We start from the raw sequence: 24,982 nt of genomic DNA on the forward strand, positions 1-24,982 counted from the left end.
GAAAATGCTAGTTTTGTCCTCCAGAGGGCACTTGATACTAGAAAATGAAGCTGAATGAAGCCTGAAAAGTGTTGCCTCCAATTATACAACCTTAAGCATCAGTGAAATTAAGATTTAATGCCAGTACAGAAAGGACATAAAAATCTCATAAGCCCAAATATGTTAATGTTAAAATTTTATAAAGAAATAAGTTACTTGGGGCCGGGCGGTGGTGGCGCACGCCTTTAATCCCAGCACTTGGGAGGCAGAGGCAGGCGGATTTATGAGTTCGAGGCCAGCCTGGTCTACCAAGTGAGTTCCAGGACAGCCAGGACTACACAGAGAAACCCTGTCTCGACCCCCCCCCCCCCAAAAAGAAATAAGTTACTTGGAAAAAATACTCATGTCCATTCTGTGGCTGAATGCTATTACTAAAAGATTTTCAGTGGAGAAGAGTGCAAGGAACCAAGGATATCTGTTATTGCTGTCACTCAACTGCTACCAGCATGTCATCTTGACAGAGAATGTGGCTGCAACTAGTATCACAGAGGGGTCCAACGGCAAGCACTCCAAGACTTCTGTGTTAAAACCTTTCTCCTTAGCAGTCCGCCTCCTTCCTGTCCCTACCCCTCATCCCATGATCTTTTGGCCACAGCAAGGATGCTTAGAGCCCCCGTTGTCCCTTCAACCAAAGACCTGGGGTGGGGGAGGGAAGAGTGAGTGCCCAAATATGGTGCCTGACAATACTAAAGCCTGCAACAGGCCATTCTGCATTTGCACTTCACCATTGTGCTATCTTCCCCAGGCCTAGTCCAGTTTGAGTCAGAAAAGGAATATAGCATTTTTATTAACTACTTTAAGTAGAACAAACTAAATACATATTTAACAGTTTTGGTTCATTTATACAGTACATTAAATAAGTTATGCACAGAGTTAAGTAACAAAAGTTCCTATTGAGTCAAATGACAAAGCACAGAAAAACCAGACTCAAATGCATCCCGCGGGTGGCTTAGCATTCATCACCCGCCTCTGCAAACCATGCTTGCAGGAGTGGCTTTTATTTACATTATTGGTTTTCTGTATGGATGGAGCCTTTGTAGTCTCATCAGGAACTTGGAAAGCCACAGGAGTGGAACGAAGGCCTTCTATCAAACAGCCCTTTAACCATTCACTGAATTAGTGCTGCTTCCTGGGAACTACAAGGCAGGGACTGGGCTGTCCCTGACAGACACCAGCTGCACATGCCCTTTTTGGTATAAGCATTGACAGTTTACATTGGGCAGCTGGAGGCCTGACAAGATGGGGTCTGAGTGGGAAGTTCCACCTTTTGGGCTGTTGAAGGAAAGATGGTAGAGTGAATTATCTATCACCCACGATCCCCACCTCCTCCTGGCTCACACTTGCTCCATCATCTTTGGAAATGGGTGTCAACAAGAGGCAGTGGCAGGTAGTCAGCATTTTGGCTTTAAAAGAATACACTTGAATGGCCAGGATCTGCTAAGCAGCTGCTGGATCAAGGATTTTCCACAGCTGGCCATCTGGCCCACAATGGCCAGCTCAGTTCCTTCTGGCTTTTCTCACATTTGGTTCAAACATGCCACCACCCAGTTCTCTGCAAATAGCTAACATTCATCAAAGCACACTGGCTTAATCTCCTGAGCCAGGAGCCTGGAAACCTTGGTTCCAGTCCAGTTCTGAAGTAAGCCTCCAAGATGTGTCCTATTTGTAAAGGTTTATTCAACCCACAATCCTGTCTGCAGTTTCCAGAACGAAGGCCATCTGCTCATTCCTTATGCTGCAGGGAGAACCACTAACACACACTTGCAGTTGCACTGAGGCCCCCCACACCTGCTGAGTTTCCAGAACCACTCAGAAAAAATGTCTTCACTCTCTATGAGGTGACGAGAATATGAGTAAAATGTATACACTTCCGCTTTGGGAGCTAAAGATGGGAAAGCTGACATCAAGATTTGAAGCACTTCCTGGGGATCAAATGGGTAAAGGAATCCACATTACAGAAGATTGGCAGCCAATGCCTGGATAGACCTCACGGAGGCAGACAGGTTGTTCCACACAGATCCGTGGCAGCACATAACTTAGTACCTCAGGAAAAAGCCATTCACCATGTGCTCTCACCACCACCTCCCTGCATGAGCAATCTGAAGGAGCTGCATGGCCTTTCAATGCGTTTTTTTGTGGGAGAGGTCTCATGTACTCAGGCTGGCCTCAAACTTACTAAGCAGCTGTGGATACTCTTAAACTTCTGGTCCTCCTGCGTCCATCCCAAGTGTTAGGATGTATGTACCACCATGGCTGGTTTATGTTACACTGGGGATTAAATCCAGGCTACCAAATAAGCCATGTCCCAACCTAGCTTCAACAAGTCTTCACCATTTGCTGGAGTGAGAAATGGTACGTGACTCCCAGTCTGGCTACTTTTGTTGTCTACTTCCTGCAATGTTATCCCTAACTTGGCACAGGGTGACCAAGCCCTAACCACTTTTGTTCCCCAAATAGTTACTGCAGAGGTCAGACTTCTGAAGCCTCATGTTCACTCTCAGCCTCGTAGTGGGTCATATAAGCAGACTAGAAATCAAGTGGGGAGCCAGGACTCACTTGTAACTCCAGCTCTTACCCCAGAGGGAGGAATTGGAGAACTGCAGAAAAGCAAGTCCTAAGCAGGTGTCAGTTAAGAGTGATGCTGACTAGAGGCAAGATAGTGACAAGTCTGAGAACTGAACTATATAGTGTAAAATCCTGTCTGGGTCTGCAGACAAACCTGGACAGGACACAGAAGCCAAGGAATCCCCAACAGCACTATAGAAACTCAGAATCTGTCAGGCCAACCACGTAACCCACAAAGGCAGGCTAGATTTTGTATCCCAAACCTTTGCTGTACAAACTGATCTCCAACCTGGTAAGTAGTAGTGTATTGGTTGTGGCTCTTTATTCCAACTCTCTGGAGTAGTCCTGTGGCAAACAGAATTTAACACTTAAAAAGTGTTCATTCAATTTACTAATCAATAACTGATCCAGGGTACACCAGGAGACATTCTCAGATTCACAGAAGCCTGTGATCTTCTCTTGACAGTCTTGTGTCTCAGAGTATGGACAAGTGCTGTCTGGTACTCTACCTAGTAAAAACAAAGTTGTCCCCAGTGGCTGGGACACTAGACTGATGGGATGGGACCAGGGAGGCCAGGCTGCACTAGGCTGTCTGGCAAGCAGCGGGTCTTAGGTATTCTATGCTAAAATAACATGATTTTAAAGGTCTAAGTTTCTAAGTCTGAAAACCCTTGTTCCAATAAGATGGGGACTCAGTATCTTTAAATCAGTCTTAACGGTGTGCAAGGACAATACATCCATACTTTTATGGGGCAAGGGCTAGTATTCAGACTTGTTATTCAGACTTGGTCATTGTACAAGAAGTGACCATAGCTTCCAAAAGTCAACAGGATCAAAGGCAATGACTTATCCCAACTGACTGCACAGGACAAAAAGATGCTGGAGTGTACTGAGAGACCGAGGCAAGGTGCTGGCAACTAACAAACTTCAGATGGCAAGGGGAAAGATGTGAATAGTACTTAGCCTGATCAGTGGGGTCCAGTAATGACCAATGGATCAATGTCTCCAAATTCTATTTGGAGAATCAGGTAATTGGAAAAGTTCCTGAAGATGGGAAGAAAAACAGCCCAGGCTCTTCAAAAACAGTTCTCATTCTTCACAAACTCTGAGCTGTGAGGAACACTATCAAACACGTAACACGGAAAAAGGATGCCAAAAATGTCCACCTGATAATGAACCTATGAGGTGGTGTCAAAAGCAGGTGTGAACAACCTCATCAGGGTCAGGAGCACTGCTTAGGTGCCAAACAGAATCTACTCACAAGAGACAACCCCAAGGATCCAGACATGCACAGTCCCAGACAGCAAAGGACACATAGAACAAGGTGACTGTTTTAAACAGTCAAGTAGTGGCAGAGGGTTTTGCATTTCCAAGGTGATCCACTGAATATTTTAGTTTGGCCAACATGCTCAGAGAAAAGACTAGCACAGTGGTTTCATCCTCTCTCAGACCAATCCATGCGATGGAGATTACTTTTTGCACAAGCAAAATCAAGAGAAACACTGGAGTTGGAGGGTGGGTTCCAAACTAACGAAGACAGCCAGGTTGGAAAATCTTGTCCAAAATGATCCATGATGCTTGGGAAGACTAATTTAATTTTTTTTATCATTACTAGATATTTTACTGAAATAGTGACTTCTTTCTTGCATTTCTGAGCATCTTAACAGCTCTGAGTGGCTCAGGAAGGAGTCCTGAGTACTGCTTTTGTGCCACCCAAGTCTCTTTTAGGCCAATCAGTGTCACCTCACCTGAGGGTGGATATGGGGCTCAAGGAACTGTTTGAAGGCAGGGGAAGGAAGGGCCTCCTCCTAAGCCTGCTACTAGTCTTCAGGCCTCTACTATGGACACTGTGGGACACTGGTGCCTGCTGGGACAGTACTGACAATCTGCTGATGCAAGGAGTCGGAGGGAGCTGGTGTATACACTGAGAAGGGGCTGGTTATGCCAGCTTTAGCTGGAAGAGAAACCTCAGGAAAGCCATGGAGGAGGCAGCTCAAGCTACTTCCTGTGCGCAGAGAATGATACATTAGTTCTTCCAAGGACACGCAGCAAATTCCCAGAGGAGCTGTGGAGTGCCTCTTGGATGCTTCCTGCCACTTCATTTCTTGCTGATAAACCCAACACCTATTTGTTCTAATAGCCAGCTCGCTGGTGCAAGCATTCTGCCATGTGGTGGGGTCATCAGGGAAGGTGGGGTTTGTAGCTCAGAGCCCGTTGGCATCAATGGCTGTCACAGAGGCAGGTGTTGAGGACCGTGAGGTGGTAGCTGAGGTCTTGTCCAGGGCTGGGCTGGGCACACTGCAGTCAGCAGACCTGGCTGAGCCCCGCCCTCCAGGGAGCAGTGACCGGCTCTGGCTGTGGGGACTGTGGCCATGTAGACTCTGGCCACAGAGGCGGTGGTGCCGCTCCCAGTCCTTATGCTGGCAGAAGGAACCACAGTAGCGAGCAATATTGCAGCCACTGCACGTCTCACTGGCTTTTCGGCCACAGTTCCAGCAGTTCTGCAAGACACAGGCATCAGTTAGTGGCTGCTGACATCTTGAGGGGCAGGCTTGCCACTGTCACTTGTCATCTGCAGGGTATAGCAAGGGCTGTGGAGCTACACACCCGTGAGTAAGTCTCTGAGGATGACTTTAACTCTTAATCCTCCTGCTTCTCCCTCCCAAGTGCCAGGATTGCGGGCATGTGTCACCTGGGCCCAGGACTCAGAACTACCTTCTCACGACCACATAGCCACACAGGAGCTTGAGTAAACACTCTCTACAGCTCCCAATGGAGGAGCCATCTTTAGCATTTTTTTTTTTGACAATATTTCATCTCTTAACTAAGACTTTTAAAGGAATATAGGAAAACTTGAGATTTTTCTCCAAAAAGTCACCTTCCAGGGAACCAGGATGGATGAAGAGGGAGGTGGCTATGTTGCTGTCTCTTTTGTTGCAACTCTGTGCCTGTTTCCTTCACTGTTACGTTATACAGCAGATGGGCTGAGGAGAAACTGTAGTCTGTTCTCAAGGCCACTCAACCCTGGAGTCCCTGAAGTGGACTCTGAGCATTTTCTTTTTACTTGTTACATTCATTAAAAGTGAGGTAAATGATCTAAGGCTTAGCAGAAATGGCACCTACAAATAGTAACTCTATCACAGAATGTAAGAGCCAAGAGAGGCTTCCTGCAGCCTCAAGGAGAAGCTGTGAAAGCAGCAGACAGTCGTTAAATATACAACTTACCTCGCCCAGGTGGCTAGAGGAAAGACAACATAAAAAACTGCTAGCCAAGCCGGGCAGTGGTGGTGCACACCTTTAATCCCAGCACTTGGGAGGCAGAGGCAGGCGGATTTCTGAGTTCCAGGCCAGCCTGGTCTACAGAGTGAGTTCCAGGACAGCCAGGGCTATACAGAGAAACCCTGTCTCGAAAGAAAAAAAAAAAAAAAACAAAAAACAAAAAAACCTGCTAGCCCTGTGCAGCCTCAGCACTGACAGTAGTGAATGATCTATATACCTGAAGACTCCCAAGACCGAATGGTAAAGCTTTTTTTCAATGTTCTAGTATGGTGAAACTATCAACAACAAAGCAACTAGCCTTCTCATCTACAAGGACACTACAATGGTAGAGGCCCATCTCAAAGCCTAGTTACAGTACTAGCTAGAGAAGAAAGCCAGCTCACCTTTGAACTCAGGTACAGAACAGGCCTACTGGCTCATTCCCAGCATTGTAAGATGGGAAGACTGAGGCCCAGATGTGCTAAGGCTAGAATTCATCAAAGGATTGGCTACTCAAAGCTTCGGAACTGCATTTCCTGAGGCCCAGATAGTCTATATATGGATTACTTCTAGGGTTATGCTGCAGGTACAGAAGCTGCTGGAGGTTACACATCATAACAAAGTCCTTATCAACTGAAGAGTACTGCACTGTAAACTCAGTTTATCTTCCTAAAAGCTAACAGGCCAACAGGACAATGCAGCTGAATCTTCTGTAAAGGAAACTGATTTCTTAACGATGCAAAGCCAGTGTGCAGACAAGATGGGAGTGGCATGCTTCTTCCATGCCACACAGCTTATCATGGCATGAGAAACTGCCAAGTCATCCAGGAGGATTTTCTGATGAAATGCGAAAGAATCAGCATTTCTGGTCCAATGCAAACTCAACAAAAGCTTAGGCTGTCTGTTCTTTCTTTTGAAATGCAAATTTTCAAGAATCCATGCTGGCATGTGTCTCACTAGCAGGCTACTTAGTTTGCTGCTTAAAATTATAGCTCCTACAGTCTTATCCCTTATGTTCTAAGCCTAAAAAGAATGGCTAAAATAAGAAAGCACAGTGGTACACATCTACAATGTCTGCACTCAAGGAGACTGAAGCAGGATTGCCTTTAATTTCCAGACCAACCTGGATTCACAGTACCAGGCCAGACTGGGCAATATACAAAACCGCCCTGTCTCAAAAAAGTCACACGCTGGAAGTTGTGGTGTACATCTTTGATCGATCCCAGCACTTGGGAGGCAGAAAGCTCTCTCTGAGTTTGAGGTCAGCCTAATCTACAAGTTCTGGAAGAAGCAGGGATACACAAAGAGACCCTGTTTCAAACAAATAACAACACCCACCCCCCAACAACAGCCGCAAACTGGAAATTTTTCGTTGAATTAAAATATACTAGTGCTTAATGCACAGCCTGCAGATCCAGCTCCTCTAGAGGCGGCTTTATCAACTTAGTGAGACCATGTATCAGAAACAACAAAAGACTGGGAGACAACTGAGAGGCAACACACTTGCCAAATATACCCATGGCCCTAAATTTAATACCCAGCACTGGGAGTGTGTGATCAGTGTGGGTAGGCAGAGGTATGATTGGTAATGTCATATTGTTTCTACCTTTTCATCCTTTTTCTTCTTTATGACCTACCTGCCTTCTCCTATGTGTACCAGGCTCCCATGAACTCTAAATTCTGTCTCAGTCTCCCAAATGTTGCAATTTCAAGTGTGCAACACCATGTCTAGTTCCAATTTTCATTTTAGTTTTCATTGAATTGAAGCATCCTGGACCCTGGGTGGAGTATTGGGAGGTCTACCTTATCTGCCCAGTTTGTAAATTTAGAGCCAATATCTACCTAATGAGATTACTGTGAGGACTAGAAAGAAGTATATACACAAAGCCAGGTATCCACTTGCACACAGTGAGCCTACTACATCTATAGCTGGGTATTTTCATCTGCATATACTGAGCCTACTCCATCACTGCTGGTCATTATCACACAGTGGGACAAATTCTACTTTATGGAAGATAAAAAAGTGTGAGTGTGTGATAGACTGTTATGAATACAAAAGAATGGTTTATTACTTTAGTATTATCTTCAAGAAAAAAGTCTCCTGGTAATGACTAAAAAATTTATTTTATCTAATTCAGGAGTGGACTCTTTCTACCCAGCACGTGAGTGGCAAGCAGCTGGCTTGCTCCCTTCAGCCACCCAGCCCAGCCTATAGCCCAGTGCAGCTCTGACCTCTGTGGACTCCTCTTGCTCATTGATGACCAGGAAAGCGTCTTCCGCAGCCTGCCGTTTGACGTCCGCTATAGTCTGCTCCATTCGGGCTCTCTCAGTTGCGATCACTTCAAAGGCTTTCTGCTCTGCCTCAGCTACAGCCTTCTGTACCTCTGACATGGCCTGGATTTTCACCTTATTCACAGCTTCTTCTGGAAGAAAGCAACAGTAAAATCAACTGGCAGAGAAAGCTTTTCCTTCCAACCCACAGCATTAGGGGTGGGAGTAGAAAGTGGGGGTAGAGGAGGTAGGGTTTGGTAGGTTCTCACTGTGTCGTCTAGGCTAGTCTCAAATTTTTCACAATCCTACTTCTGCTTCCAAGCATTGAGACTGTTTATAGGCATGTGTCAACACACTCAGCTAGCTAACCACAGCACTGCTAAGGAAAATAGTGAAACAAGATATGCAGGAAGGAGTGACCGTGAAGGACACACTTACACTATTCCTACCACAGCTCACCAATCACACAACTGTTAGGTATAAACATGGAGGGAGATGCTATGTTAAAGTGGGGAAGACAGGTAAGTAGACACCATCCATCTTTTGTACGGGATCAAGTACCTCAATGGCTTAGATGCCTTATGTCAAAATAAGACTAGAGTTTCAAGGTCAAAGGTGGTCAACTCTACAAGGGCAAGAGGATCAAAGGTATTTCCAATATTTTACTTTCTAACGAAAATGTGAACTTTTAGAATTGTATACAATCAGAGAAAGCAACTGGAAAAGTGGGTGTGACTCAGTTGAGAGAAGAGGCTCTGAATGTATAAAAAGGGTCCTGAGGAGCCGAGGAGTCAGGGTAGCCTGGGCGTGCTGGTACAGGATAACAGTGCTCTGTGCAATGAATGGGCACACAGAGAGCAGGGAGCGAGAGCACTGAAATGTTGGGCGGCATCCAGGTGCAATCAGCCACGGAACGTGGAGAAGCGTGGACAGCTCGGTCGGGATCCCTCCCCTCCCTCCCTCCCTGACCCACCTTGCTTGGTTGAAGACACTCCAAATGACAGGGGCTTTAGCCAAGAAAGAATGTGAACATAAAACATCTCCTGTAAATCCACAAGGAAACACAACCTAGACCCCAAAGGGATCCCTAACAGCTTAGCACAGGCTCAAAGCAGCACTAAATTGTTCTAGACTGTGTTAGAACTTCTTATAGTACAGATCCCACCCAAAGGTCAACGACTCCTGACTTTTATCTGCACAGCCCTTTGAGTGTCCCACCCTTCTCCCTTCCCCAGTTATATTTTGGATCCATAGCTTAAGGATAAATTAGTTAAAAACAAAACAAAAACAGTGCTGTGTAGTGACAATTCTGGAATTTTGGTTTCTTTAAAAACCCAGGAATATAAAAATATGTGTTCATTTTATTCCCAGGTGTGGGGATGTGGGTTGCTTTGGACTGTCTGAAGCAGCTGACTATGATCTGCCTCATGGTTTAGGAGATGTGCAGCTGGGTGTGGAAGTATGCGTCTAACCATCACAGTGTTCCAGAGGGAGTTGGAAAGTGCAAACAGAATTGATTATAAGCATCCTGGCCAGCTAGCCTGGTGTTCAAAGCAGCAGACAACAGGCATGTTTCAGAAGGTAGAGATCAACAGCTGACACTGCAGACACCCTGTGTTCTCTACACTGTGGTACCCAAACACAAGAAAACCTTTTTAAAAAAAAAAAAAAAAAAAAAAAAAAAAAAAAAAAAACAACGGAAAGAGCTAGGTACTGCATGTTTCAATGGAAGCCAGCAAAAGAGTGTGAAAGACCTGGAGGGAACCATTCCAAACTCCTGACCTAAGGATCAGACATGCAGTTTGGCCCAGGAGATGTACAATCAGCCAGAGGGTGAGCAGAAGCCAACAATTCCATAAGGAGGACATTATGGACAATTGAAAGGCTGGTTACAAACTTTTCTCTAGTATATAGGTTCCCAGCTTGCATTAATTAGTAAGTGCAGACAGTCTACCAGCAGACAGATACACACCTGTTTTCTTCCAAAACTCCACAGGCACATATCCTGTTGCTGGCCTACTGGTGAATTCCCGCTGAGAATCTACACAAGAGAGATAATAAAAGAGCAAGGTGTCAGAAAGCTGCCTTAGTGAGTATTAAAACCCCAAGTTCTAATATATGCTAGACAATACTCTAATAATAATCCCTGGCTCCAACACAAGATTTTCAATGAAGACACAAGAAGTTTTAATCAAACTTCTTTTACTGCCTAGATCCAACTAAGTATGCTTGCTTGATGAGTAAGAGCTGGCTTCACATTATGAAACAGTATACTGAGCTTTAAATCTAAGTATATGAAAGCATGGGGAATTTAACACTATTTATGGTGTTAGGGATCAAACCTGGGCCCTTGTTCATGATAAGTATGTCCTCTACCAGTGGGCCACATAAAACGTGGGCTATCACGGACATGGATTCAGTGTATCTTGGCTAGGGATCAGTCCCCTCACCCCCCCCCCCCCATCACTCTTGTTACTTTTAGACAGAGTGTGCCTATGTTACTCAAGCTGTCCTTGAACTTTGCAGCTCAGGTAAGCCTTGAACTCATCTCCTAGACTTTGCTTCTTGAGAAGCTGGGATTACAGAGCCGTGCCAACAAGTTCAGACTGAAAATGTCAAAACAAAAAACTGGGGGAACTTCCTTTAAATATGAACTTAGAAAAGTTCAAGAAAACTGGGAAAGAGAAGGCATTTCTACAATATTATCTTTCTGAATTCCATGATCTGGGCTTTTTTGGGGGCTGGGGATAAAGTTTCAGTATGTCACGATTCAGGGGGCTTCAAACTAAAAATCCTTCTGCCTCAGCTTCTAAAGTGCTTTTGTATGACATTTACATAGTACAATTACTTATAAAATAGCATTTAACTGGGCATGGTGGTACATGCTTATAATTCCTCATGAAGGAGGCAAAGACTGGCAGATCAATTTGAGTTTGAAGACAGGTTGGACTATATAACTATTTCCAGACTAGCCAGGGCTACACAGTGAGACCTGTCTAAGAAACAAAACAAACAAAAACAACAATTAAAAACCAGTATCTAGTCGACACATAGCAAGTTCTAGGCCAACCAAGGCTATACAGTGAGACCCTGTCATATACACAAAAAAGGTGACAGATGGCTCAATGGGTAACTGCTTGCCATGCAAGCTTGAGGAACTAAGTTAGATAAATGGAGCCCAAATAAAGGAGAAGCAGAGACTAGACTCCCAAGGTCTCCTCTGACCACCGTAAGTGCATTATGGCACAGGTACCCACACACACCAGGCAGGCATATAAGCATGCACACATGTTATTTTAAGTGACAAAACCTGACAAATTTTTAAAAAAATTTTTTTGAGACAAGGTCTAAGTAGCCCTGAATTTCCTAGAACTCCCCATGTAGACTAGGCGCTGTCCTCTGCCTCTATTGTACACGAATTAAAGTTATGTACACCAACATGTCAGCAAAATCTTTTTATTTTAAACAACTTATATTTGATTTTCATCATGTGGGTGAGTCTACAAGAGTGCAGATGCCTGCCTAGGTGAGATTTCCTGAGGCTGAAGTTACACATGGTGGTGAGCCACTCAGGTCTTGCCCAGGATTCCTGCCTTCTGGAAGAGCACTTAGTGTTCTCAACTGATGAGCCATCTCTTCTTTCTTTTCTTTTTTTCTCTGTGTATAACAGCCCTGGCTGTCTTGGAAGTTAACTATGTAGACCAGGCTGTCCTCCAACTCAGAGATCTGCCTGTCTTTGCATCCTGGGTGCTGGGATTAAAGGCGTGTGCCTCCATGCCTGGCACTGAGCCATCTCTTTTAGCTCCTATCTTACAAGTTTTCCCTTCTATACCACCCCCCCTTCCTTTCAGATAGGGTCTCATGAAGCCCAGGCTAACACCACCGAACTTCTGAAACTCTTCGATCTACCTACCAAATGCTGGGATCCCAGGTGTGCACTAAGATCATATCCAGTTTATTTGGTGCTAGAGATTAAACCCAGGGCTCAGTGCATCTTAAGTAAACACTGTGTCAACTAAGCTATATCCCAGACAAATGATAAAATTTAAATCAGACATGTTGGTAATTTTCTCAAAATTTTAATATGAGCCACTGGGATCCATGAAACACTAAATCTACAATAAGTAGAATTTATCATACAAATTGTCTTCATTTTGAAAGGGAGGTGCTAATAACTATTACAACAGGTCATAGAAACAAATAAGAACAGTCCCAGACACATTAGACAAAATGGTCATCCCAGTTAGACCCTTAAGCTAGGGGTGGTTTATGTGGAGCAGTGATAGTACACAGCACTGTGCCTGCACTCTGTCACCTCAGCTGGACACACGTACACTCATGGGTGGAGTATATGTGACTGCAGATGTTGAGCTTCAGCCAAGAATCTCTACGTTGCTGCAGGGAATATTTGCAAGGGTTCAGGTTTATAAGGGTTACCTGATAATTAGCCTCGACTGGTTTTCAAGTTTTTAATCAAAGTTTCGCGTCTGTAAGTTGTTTGTTTCTTCATATACTAGATTATCTCACATAAAATAGTGTAACTGATGGCTGGCTCGAGAGCCACGCCTGTCAGTGAGGAAGGAGGGAGAGTGGCAGGCAGCCTTTAGCTGTTTAGGATAGGACACACATTATTAATGCTGGCATTTCGTCTAAATTTTATTCCAGTCCTTTTAAGCCTAACAGCTGTCTTGTATGGAAAATGCAAGCACTGAAATAAGAAATTCATTCTCCTTGATGAACATTTGGGAACTTTAAGTGGGTGGGTGGAGAAAGAGTGTGATCACAGATGGCCTGTCATTCAGCTGTGCCTTTTGGATAGGGCATTTTTTTCAGTTTCTGGGGAAAGTGATGGAACATTTTGGGGGGATATCTCTGGCTTCCTGGATATATCCTGCTCATCTCTGCTGCTTCAATATGAATAACCTAGCTTTGTCTAAGCTTATCTTTTGAAGACAGTCTCTAGGCAGTGGAGGGTAACTGGGGAAAGAAAACAAAGTGGGGTAAATACCTTCAAGAAGGAATATGGTGAACATTACCATCTAAGTACCTAGTTGTGATGTGACACACATAGTACTCTTTTCTTTCTTTCTTACTGATCTTTTGTAGTACTGGGCTGAAGCCAGGCCACTGCTCAGCCGGGCAAGTGCTCACCATCTGGCTACACTCAATCACCAAAGTTCAGATGTCACATATTGTTTCTGGCTACTAACAATCTTCTCCATTGGAGCCTAAATTTTTCCTTCTCAAGGCAGGCTACAAAAGCTCTAGCCTGTGCCCAACCCCTACCCAAGCGTTCTATGTTGGGACTGGACATAACAAAATCACAGGATTTGCTGTGGGTGGCTGTTCATGCTGAAATCTCAGCAGAGAAAGAGCTGAAGCAAGTTTGTGTCAGTCTGGGCTATGGAGTGAGAAACATCTTGAAAACCAACCCAGAAAATAAACAACAAAACCAAACTCAAAAATATCAAACCTGTTTGAATGTATGGTTGTGTGATAATATACATAGGGGTCCTGCCTCATCACCTAGAGAAGGAATTCTGCAGAACAGCAAAACCACTAATGCACACAGGCCATTCTTGGTTTCCCCATCCAGTCTATTGTAATTTAACTGCAATGATATAGCCATAAGGTATATCATTGGATAGAAGGATCCAGAAAGCTGGATAGCAAAAATATGCAATTCCTGAGTGTGGCAGGTCCAGAGAAGTCCTGTGTCCCTTTCCTCAGACCTTGTGTTTTGCATCTCTTCATGTGCATCCTTTTTTAACAGATAAGCTTGCTTCCCTGAGTCTGTGAGCAGCTTGAGCAAACCTTATGGAAGGAATTATGGGAAGCATAGTTGATAACCAGCAGGTAAGAACATGAACACACAATGTGTGAAGAATACTGAATCTTGTAAGTTGTCCTCTGACTCCCCCCACTCCAATGTGTAAGCTGTCTTATGACCTACACACACACACACACACATATACACACCCCAATGTTTACAAAATGTAAGGAAAAATAAAGGAGCTGGTGGGAGGAGACCGTCTCTCCACAAATACCACACCCCCACAATAAATGAAGTTGGGCAAGGTGGTACACATCTTTTATCCCAGCACCTGGGAGACTGAAGCAGGAGGATCCAGTCCAGTTAAATTATATAGTAGGAGCTCAAAAACCAAACCTGACCAAACAAATGCCACAGAACAAACAAAACATAAAACTCCGTTTAGGTGGAATGAAGCTGCTGCTTTTCCTATGTTCCCTCTCTATACTTACCGCTGCTGAGAGAATCTGTACTCCCGGGGCTGTGCTGCCTAGACACCAACTCAGTCCCAGTTTTCCTCAACTCTGTATTTTCATTAAATCGCCTTTTCCAATAGTTGAGTTCTTCACGATCAGATTCCTGACAGCGCCTCAGAACTGCCATGGAGCGCCTCGTTTTCTCTACCATTTCCATAATGCAATTCAGGGCCTGAAACAGAGAGACGGGGAAGCAGAGATAAGGTGAGAAATTTAAACAAGGAACACTAAAATTAAGGATAGATAAACAATCAGAAGAAGGAAAAAAAGAGCTCACAGATCTTATAACCACAGAAATAAAGTTTACATTTAAAAGTCATTATTATACCTTGTTTATTTAAATTAGATTTATTTATGAGTATTTTGTCTGCTCAAATATACGCACCTATATGTGTGCCTGGTGCCCTTAGAGATCATAAGAGATAGAATTCCCTGGAACTAGAGTTACTGATGGTTGTGAGCTACCATGTGGATGCTGAGAAGCAAACCCTACCCACTGAGTTCCCTCATACACCTTGCTGTTTTATATATACAGCTATCTTTTCCTGTGCATACAAGTATTGGTTCCAGAAAACTTCAGGGACTAAAAGTCAAAGGGTTTCAATTCCTTTAATAAAATGTATGGCATTTTCATATAACCTATGCACAATTTACCCACATACCCTTTTATTTTTTTGGAAACAGGGTTTCTTTGTGAAGTATCAGCTGTCATGGAACTCACTCTGTAGACCAGGCTGGCCCCAAACTCACAGAAATCCACCTACCTCTGCAGTGCTGGGATTAATGGCATTCACCACCACTCCCAGCCAAGATTTTTTTTTTTAAAGGTTTATTTATTTTATGTATATGAATGCTTTATCTGCATGTACACCTACTATACCTGAATGCCAGAAGAGGGCATCATATAACATAGATGGATGTGAGCCACCATGTGGTTGTTGGGAACTGAACTCAGGATGGATGGAAGGGCAGCCAGCGATCTGAGCCATCTGACCCCCTGAGCCATTTCTCTAATCCAAGACTTTAAAAAAATCATTAGGTACTATAATCTAGAAGTGACTGAAGCCTGTGGGTAGCTGGGTGGTGGTAGTATACACCTTATACAAAGCGCCTGGGAGGCAGAGGCAGGCCATTTCTGTGAATTCGAGGCCAGCCTGGTCTACAAAGCAGGTCCTAGAACAGTCAGGGTTGTTACATAGAGAAACTTGTCTCAAAAACAAAACAAAATAAAACAAAACACAACAACAACAACAAAAAACCCCAAAAAAACAAAACAAAACAACCAAAAAACCCAGCACATACCCAAATACAAACAAACAAAAGTCCTTATATGGTCCAGCAAGATGGCTCAGTAGGTAGTGGGTACTTGCTATCCGCCCTCTGGAACTCACAGGGTGGAGGGAGTGAAGACTCCTGAAGGTAATTCTCTGGCGTTCATACTCACAACATACTACCCCATATACATACATAAAGTAAGTAATTGTGGGTCTGTAAGTTAAGACTTCTCACCAAGCCTGAGGTACCTGATAATGTTAGGTAAAGCTAAATGTTTTCATAATAATGCAACCTGGAGCTGGAAAGACTGCTCAGTGATTAAGGAAATGTGCTGCTCTTGCAGAGGAGCCTGGCTCACTTCCATCAAATTTATTGGGTGGTTTGCAACTGCTTATAACTTTAAGTCCAAGGGATCTGACTCCCTTCTCTAGTTTGTATGTGCCCTGCACCTCCACAGAAACTACCATCAAACGACGACGATGACGATATCATCTAAGGCAAGAACTAGGGTCAGCTATCACTCAGGGAGGAAAGGCCACAATATGCAATTTTAAAGTAGGCACTACTTAAAATCAAGGATAAGGGATGCTCTATTCTGATGGGAAAAAGAACATGAGCATACAGTCTGTACCAGCATGCTAGTTTTTATTTGGATTTGTTTAATTCTCCACGTGCTACATCCTATGAGAAACACTTTATGTATTTTACAAATAATCCCAGTCTTTTATTTTTTAAGAGAAAGATTATATGATTTTAGTATGTGTGTGGTTTTTGTGTGTCTGCTTGCACACAATCCATGGACCATGAGTGGAACAACTCTGGACAACTTGTCAGAACTGTTCTTTCCCTCCACCATGTGGGTCTCAGGGACCACACTCTGGTTCTCTAGCTTGACTGCAAATGCCTTTGTCCACTGAATCTTTTTGTGTGTGTGTGGGGGAGTGGGGGTGGGGGTGGGGGGGTGGGTGAGGAGAGAGAAATCAAGGCTAAAAGAAGTAAAGTAACTTACCCAGTTCTCAAAGGCAGTAAGAAGGAAAGTCGAAACTTTTGATTTAACCACCTATTACATGACTACTTGGTGTAGGAACTGTCAAGATCAGCCTACCACTAAGATGAGGGAGCTACTCTACAGTCCTTCACCAAACCAACTTCTGTTAAAAAGTCATGTTCACTTCAAGCACCCAAGAACTATTGGTATTTAAGAATTACAGACTTCCAAATCTACAAAGAAAAAGCCTGTCTTGAAAGATCAAAAAGGAAAAAAAAAAAAAAAAAGAATAATGAGGAGCTGGATACAGTGGTGCATGCCTGGAAAGGGGGCGTGGAGGGGATGGTTCAGTGTGTAAAGGGTGCTTCCTGCCAAGTCACATGATCAAGTATCTGTCTTCTTAAATCTCCACATTTATGTTAAGGTATGTGCAGCAATAAGCATGGATGCAAGCAAGCAAGCACACACAGATACACACCAAACACACAAACCGCACAGCAAATCCACAAACTACCAAAACAAACAAATAGACAGAAAATGTGAAACAAACCATAAAGACTTAAAAGTAAAAAGGACGTGGGTAAATTCAACTGGGATTCTTACATGGTCAAGATGCTTCCACTCATCAGCCCACTCCCTTTCTGTCAAACGGTGGTCTACCAACTCATCTTGATAGCCTCCATTGAGACCTATTAGAAATGAGATCACATTTAAATACTACAGAGCAACTGAATGCTATCAATACACATCATTGTATCAATTTAGAGCACACTACTAATAAAGTAAGTTACCATAACTGGTGTGAGACCCACAAAAGGACAAACCAATGAATACTAACCAATAAAGAGTTAGTATTCAGATCAAATAACTCCAGGGACTGGAAGTATATATAGCTCAGTATACATTAACCAGCATACACACTAGGACTCTGGGTTCTATTCCCAGTACTTGCAGGGATGTCTCGCAAACTCTTTTAACAATTCACTTGTAATGATGAATATCAAAAAAAAAAAAAAAGCAATCACAAGATGCAACAGGTTATATGAGGAAAAAAAGAACAGCTAGTTCATAAGCATGAAGACAGCAAAGCTTCTAAGTATCCAGAAGTTACATCCTTTTTCCGTTGTTCACATAGCATTTCCTATCCGACATTCTACAAGATAAAATAGCAGAAGTAGTCTGTTGAGTTGGATGTTATCAATGGCTTGAATAGGAATGGGCCCCACAGGCCCACATATTTGATTTTTAGTCACCAGAGAGCAACATTATTTGAAAGGATTAGGAGGTGTGGCCTTGTATGAGGAACTATATCACTGTAGGTGGGCTTTGAGGTGTCAAAAGCTTGAGCCAGGATCAGTGGCTCTCTTCCTGTTGTCTTTGGATCTCTCCCCTGCACCAATGGTTGCCTGCTTGCTGCCCTGCTGATAATGGACTAAAGGTCTGAAACTGTAAGCAAGCCCCAATTAGATGCTTTCTTTTATAAGAGGTGCTGTGATACTGGTATCTCTCCTAGTAACAGAACACCGACTAAGACTATGTTGTAGCACACATAACTCTACTTTGAGTTTGCTCTACCACTGTGGTACTTGAAACTCTGTATTTTTCATTGCTATCTTCTAAAATAGCTATGCCTAAGTACTAGTATTTTTTTATTGGAATTTTTTTTTAATGTGTTACATAGACTACTGACCCTAAAACTATGGATCTAAGATATGCAATAATATCCATATATTTCATTTTAGGAGAATAACTGGGAGTGGACTTACTGATTCAACTGGTGGGAAAGGGAAGGGATGGTTTGATGAATGGGAACCAGTATAATAAGGCAGACATTTTTAAATAGGTCTAGGGAAAACAAATCTTTGATGAGTCTGGTGGAGTCATCATGGAAGGTGACTAACAGTCTTTTTCAAGGTATACTTCCAGATGTAAATATGGTTTTTCCTAAATTAATCATAAATACAAGAAAAATCTAACAGTCATTTCTAGCTTTCACCATTCTTCTCTCTAATGGATAAAAACTGTATATGAATAAGTTAATCAAAATAATTATTAAAGTAATTTAATATTATTATTGCTGTTGTTGTATCTATATGTACATTACAATGACACATGGAGGTTAGAGAACAAATGTCTGGAGTTAATCCTCTTTAGGAATCAAACTCAGGTCCCAGGCAAGTGCCTTTATTCACTGGGCCATCTTGCTAAGCAGCCCCATCCACAAGCCCAGTTTTTAACAGCTAAAGAAAGAAGCATGGGAGAAAAAGAACTGGATATCAAGGAAGGAAGATATGTATCATCATCTGCTCCCAATATTGCCAAACTCAACTTCCAGCAAGCAGCTTACGAGTTGAATATTGTCAAGACAACTTACTAGCTATGTGACACTGGCCACAGCTGCTTTGATCTTCTCTGTATGAAGAAATTAATGACTAGTTAGACTTTCTGGAAAGACTGAATCATATAATATAGTGTAGCTGAGACTCAGTAAATGCATGGAGAGAACGCTCATGGCCTTCACCATTCAGTAAGAACTTCATGGTGCCTGAGGCCCTACTGAGGTTTACGCCTTGGGAAGATGCTAGTTAGCCTAAATCAGAATGAGAAAGAATCATTGTGTTCTTCATAAGGTACCACTAAACATGGAATGCAAGGGGAACCCTACAAAATGGCAGCCTTTTTGTGTTATTTTTGTTTTGTTTTGTTTTGTTGGCCAGGTAGATGCTGAGCAGTTAAACTCCAGAAGAGAATGTGACAAAAAGCTCATTTCAAAACTGATTTCAAATTAAGACTCTGAAGGTTTGTTTCTTTTACTAAATGGAAGTGTTTATTCCTAAATTTAATAGTTTCACAGTCCCATGCTTCAGGCATTTCAAATCAAACAAAGGAGCAGAGATGGTAATATTATCTTCATTCATTTCAGAATTTATTTCAGAATTTATTACTCTTAGGCTCAAGAGCCTAAGAAATTTCCATTAGATTACACATGTAGAGCCAAGAAAGCTGGGACAGTCCTGGGACTCATGTAGAGCAAACTAGCCTCAAACTTGGGGTAACCCTCCTGTCTGGTAAGATAATAAATTTGTGCCACCATGCCCAGCCCATTCATTATTTTTTATTTATAGTATAGGCTGTGCGCAAACTCCTTAGGTGGCTGAAGAGGACTGTAAGCTGATCATTCTGCCTAGCCTCTACAGTATTGGAATCAGATGTATGTGCCACTATATCTAGCTACATAACATCACCTTCAACAGAAAAAAGGCAATGATGATAATATTTGGCTTTATCACTGAATAGGAAAGCAATCCGTGAATGTCCTCCAGATTAAAGCATTATCATGCTATGGAGATCACTTACTAAGATTGTGGTGCCTCTCACGAACTTCTCGGTGTTCTAGCATCTTGTTCGGTTCCCGATACAGGTGAGAAGTTGCAATGTCTTCTAGTGTATAGTGCTGAAGAGGTGGTGGAGTAGGGTGGAACTGGCCCCCAGGATTCATAAGGGGAACAGTGAGGGCAGGACTGTGCCGAGGAGCAGGGCTGATAGTGCACACTCTCTTGGCAGGCGGTTCAGAAGGAACTGTATCTCTTTCAAAATTATTCTCGTCCCTCCTGTAGAAGAAACTGAAGTGCTTATAGGAGCCTGTCAAGAAGTGTGCATGTTAGAATCCCTACAAGTCTCAGAATAGCTGCTTCTTCCCAGCATCTCACCTCCCTTTAGATGCTATGGACATGGAACCCTCTTGAGCACTATGCTTTGTTCTCTTCACTTTCCAAAGCAGGAAGACTGTTATTTTTCTGAAATTTCCAAAGCTAGAATGGTTATTTTTGGTGCTGCAGCCCACATACTAAGCACATGCTTCATACTGTTATACTCCCAGTCCCTCAGCCCTTGTCCTAACTGTCAGCCAAACTAGAGATCTGACTTTAGTGCCTCTTCTGGTATGTGCTCCCATACCTAGAGGCATGAACCAAACTGTCTTGGGGCCACACAAAATTCATAAATGCTTCTTCTTTATTCCTGCATGAAGTGAAGCCAAATTCACCCATAAGTAGCAGAACCATATAACGGTGACACAAAGAAGGGGAAACTGGATGGGAAAAGAACTGAGAAAGTTTAGGAAATGTTGAAGGTCAAACTTCTGACTATAGAGGTGAGTTGCTGGGAAGAAAACTGCCTCTATGACTCAATATGAGGTTTAGTCACTCAGCTTCAACTGTAATAAGCCTTCTATTGCTGTTCAACACTGTTTCTTCAACAACTCATACACACACTATTGTGGCAGCCACTTTATCCTACTTTCTGACATGCTAGTCATAAAGTCCTTAGAGTCTTCCAAGTGCTAAGTCTAAGAAGCCGACTGCAGGCTGGCAACTACTAGGTAGCTTCAGGATTGGGGCTGGTTATGGACCAAGGCAGAATTACACTATCCATCCCTCGGGAGGGGAGGTGATTTGAAGGTTAAGTCTATCATGAGTTAGCCGTCATCGATCATACCTATGGAATGAAGCAGACAAGACAAACAGAGAAGACTTTCTGGAGAGCTGAGTATGTGTGGCATCTCCTTGGAGATGGCAGTGCAACTACCAGGAGCGGACAGACCCACTCCACATATCCAGTGCCACTGTGTGCCTTGCCTTTACCTACTGTTTGTCAGTATCCTACGAACACATCCTTAATCATAAACCATCTAATGTTCCTGAGCTCTGCCAAACGATGAACAATTAAACAATACTGAGGTGGTTTTAAGAAGTTCAATTTGGCCCAGCAGTGGTGTTGAACATGTTTAATCCCAGCACTCAGGAGACAAAGATAGGTGGATCTCTGTGAGTCTGAGGCCAGCCTAGTCTACAGAGTAAGTTCCAGGATAGCCAGGGCTACACAGAGCAACCCTGTCTTGAACCCCACTTCCACCAAAAGAAGCCCAGGTTAGAGATCATCATTCAGAAACAGCCAATGAGAACAAAGCAAAGGGGGCACAGTTGTATGACAAGATAGTATTCACCACAACCACAACCTGACACCTGTCACTGGCTTAAGGTAGAAGACAATCCTGGGAGCTGAATCTTCAGTCTGTGGCATCAGCTATATGTCAAGGTAGAGAACAACAGTAAAGGACAACTGACTAATGACTGCTGTAGTCCTGGCTACTTACCAGACGTGAGGGTCCTATGCACCTGATAAATACATCTTTATTGCAGGTGACAGAGTAAAAAGGACCAAGGGACTGGATGTTCTTCCACTTCTGGGACAGTGAACCTGTCTAAACTCTAGGGCAAAGGTCCCCAAGAGGAATGTGCAGTCACCTGAGGAACTGTTGGGACAAAGGAAAACTAATCTTGGAAAGTCTAAGACATTTTATGTCTATAACCCAACAACCAAAAACTCTCTTTCTTTTAAAGCCGAGTAGCTCCAGAAAAACAAAACAGACCTCTTCTCTGCTCACCTTTCCGGACTGGGCCGCTTTCCATTTCCATGAACCTCCATAAGCAGTTCAGAAGAGTCAGCAGGAGATGCAATACTGGTGTTGAGCAGAAGGTGCTCATGCTGGGCCAGGTACTGGGATGGGGTCTGCTTGGCAGCCCGGGCACAGTGCAGCAGTTCTCGCTGCAGCAGGGGCAGATTGGCCTTGAAAAGAAAAAGGCAGTTTTCTGCTGAGTCCTACCTATAGAGATTAACATCTCAGTGTGCTCTCACAGACCAAACAATCCTGTCTTCTCCCTTTACTACTCACTAGTAAAGTGACACCCGAGTAGTAAAGGGGCATTTTTTTGAGTTGCTGATTGGTCTGTTTCCTCCCCCCCCCCCCACAAGATATCAATCTTCTTTTTTAGTTTTTCTATATAACCCTGGGTGTTCTGAAACTCAGGCTGCCCTTGACTCAAGGATCCCCCTCTCTCTGCCTCCCAAGTGCAATTAAAATGCATGTGACACCACCACCTGGCTGACTTCAATCTTCTTAAAGGGACTGTACCTTAGTTATTTTTGTGGCCTGATAAAGAATATAGTTTTTTGTTTGTTTGTTTGTTTGTTTTCGAGACAAGAGTTTCTCTGTGTAGTCCTGGCTGTCCTCGAACTCAGAAATCCACCTTCCTCTGCCTCCCAAGCACTGGGATCAAAGGCGTGTGCCACCACTGCCTGGCATTCATTTTCCGTTTTAAAAAGATGTCTTTTATTTTTAATTGTGTGTTTGTGTTGGGGATGTGAGTGCAGATGCCCTGCAGCTGGAGTTCCAGGGGCTGTGAGGTGCAGCACTATAGGGTGCTGTGCCTCCAACTTAAGTCCTCTGTAAGAGCAGCAAGCACTCTTATCACTAGGCTCTCTCTGCAGCCCTAAAGCACATTTTCAGCAAGAAAGTTTTAAGTCTGGGAAATAGAACGAGGGCCCAATGCAGACAGGGCAAATGCTCTATTACTAAACTATCTCCAGCAACCAAAATACACATTTTCTTGAAGACTAGTCAGTTAGAGAATTACTAATGCCGAAAAAGGTTTCTCTCTTCTAATCACAGACTTCTCTGATAGTGGCATTCAACTTTCTCTTAGGGTTCTCTAGAGAAATCTTGGAATCTCAGAAACCAGGATTACTTTAGAAATGGGGTTTTGAAGAGGAGTACTGGGAATAACGTAATCTGGAAAAGAAACATTGTATTCGGCTATCTTTTCCTTCTCTTATTAAGAACATCTTTGGTAGATTAAAATATACACACACACTCCCTATACTTTTAAACTTCAGAATTCTAATTCTTTCCCAGATTTGATTTCTTTTCTTTTCTTTTTCTTTTCTTTTTTCTGAGACAGGATTTCTCTGTATAGCCCTGGCTGTCCTGGAACTCACTCTGTAGACCAGGCTGGCCTCAAACTCAGAAATTCACCTGCTTCTGCCTCCTAAATGCTGGGATTCAAGGCGTGCGCCACCCCTGCCCAGCACCAGATTTCTTCTTATATACATCAAAAAAATTTTATTTTCCCCTAAATTTAAAGATGATTCAGGGAGAACCTATAATGAACATCTTTACCTCAAAGGGCAAATAAGCAAGTAAAAAGTTTTAATACATGCAAGTAGTCACTCCCTCACTGAGGGTTAATTTAGCAGGCACCATAATTAGTAGATTTTTTAAAGCAGAAATAAATTGACAAAATCTGAAATGGTAGCCAAAAAACTGCTATAACAACCTACCTCATGCTGTTTTTCAAATAACATAGTTAAGAATAGAGAATCAGACAATACTGAAATACTTCTTAAGTCTGGTCTAGAATCTTAATCTTACAACTGTAAAAATGTAGTTTTTGTCCTATTTTGGCTTTTTAAGACAGGGTTTCTCTGTGTTGTCCTGGCTGTCCTAGAACTCATTCTTTAGACCAGGCTGGCCTAGAACTCACAGAGATCCACCTGCCTCTGTCTCCTAAGTGCTGGGATTAAAGGCATGAGCTACCACTGCCTAGCTTAATGATTTTATTATGATTAATAATGATTTCTTGATTGTACATTCTCAGTGAATAATTGTCTATAGATTCAGACATAAAGAAAAAACAGGGTCCAAGCAGCATAGGTGCTCTAGATCTGATAAAAGTCATACAGTGCTTTCAGCTACCACAGTATCCAAGCTAGAAGGAGCAGAGCCAAGTATAGGCTTGTAAACCTCATACCAGAATACCTTCCTGATTTGACTGGCCTGCTATGCTACAGTCCCAAAATGGTTCTAAGAACTAGTAACAGACCAGGCAAGATGCCCTACCCTTCGAGTTCGAAAATATTAACTTTATGGAAAAAAAACATGGCAGACAACCCGCTTTACTAAATTGTCCAAAAAAAAAAAAAAAAAAGGTATTATCAATGATGGAGACAATCATTACTATGTACCGTGCCAGCATGTATGCAGTGATATCACTTACTGTAACTCCTTATATTAGGGGTCGGAGAAGATGCTAATTACTTATACATTGTCTTTGGCTTTTTAGGTGATCTTGCTATGTAGCCATCAGCTAGCCAGGAATTTGCTACATAGACCAGGGCAGTTCTATTGCCTCTGCCTCTTAGACACTGGGATTATAGGCATATATATTAACCTATCTGCAATTCTTCACTAAAATGTATCAAATAACTTGAGGAAGTTCCTGAAGAAAGCAAGCTAAGCTTCTTTACGATGATCACTGCCCTCTAAACCCAGTACTCACATTAGATGGCTCAAAACTAGCAGTAAAGCCAGTTCCAGGGGATCCAACACCCTTTTCTAGATCCCACAAGCACAAACACTCATACACATGATTAAAAATAAACTTATTCAAAGCTGAAGCA

The 24,982-nt window shown here is 43.0% G+C and overlaps 1 protein-coding gene across 2 annotated transcripts in view; it reads right to left on the reverse strand.

The window, feature by feature from the left end:
* Positions 1–795: 795 nt before the first annotated feature.
* The window catches only part of Cbfa2t2 (CBFA2/RUNX1 translocation partner 2), a 94,680-nt gene continuing 70,493 nt past the window's right edge, over positions 796–24,982 (reverse strand). The window contains exons 5-11 of one of the 2 annotated variants that reach the window (XM_028775267.1): positions 22,131–22,312; positions 20,042–20,295; positions 17,288–17,373; positions 14,398–14,593; positions 10,106–10,174; positions 8,095–8,285; positions 796–5,105 (exon numbers count right to left, since the gene is read on the reverse strand). In XM_028775267.1, coding sequence (XP_028631100.1) covers positions 4,809–5,105; positions 8,095–8,285; positions 10,106–10,174; positions 14,398–14,593; positions 17,288–17,373; positions 20,042–20,295; positions 22,131–22,312 — 1,275 coding nt within the window. In that variant the 3' untranslated portion in view covers positions 796–4,808. The remainder of the gene's footprint in view (positions 5,106–8,094; positions 8,286–10,105; positions 10,175–14,397; positions 14,594–17,287; positions 17,374–20,041; positions 20,296–22,130; positions 22,313–24,982) is intronic. The other variant, XM_028775268.1, reaches the window with a different exon arrangement.

The sequence above is a fragment of the Grammomys surdaster genome, unplaced genomic scaffold, assembly GCF_004785775.1.
Source record: "Grammomys surdaster isolate TR1022 unplaced genomic scaffold, NIH_TR_1.0 254, whole genome shotgun sequence".
NCBI lineage: Eukaryota > Metazoa > Chordata > Mammalia > Rodentia > Muridae > Grammomys > Grammomys surdaster.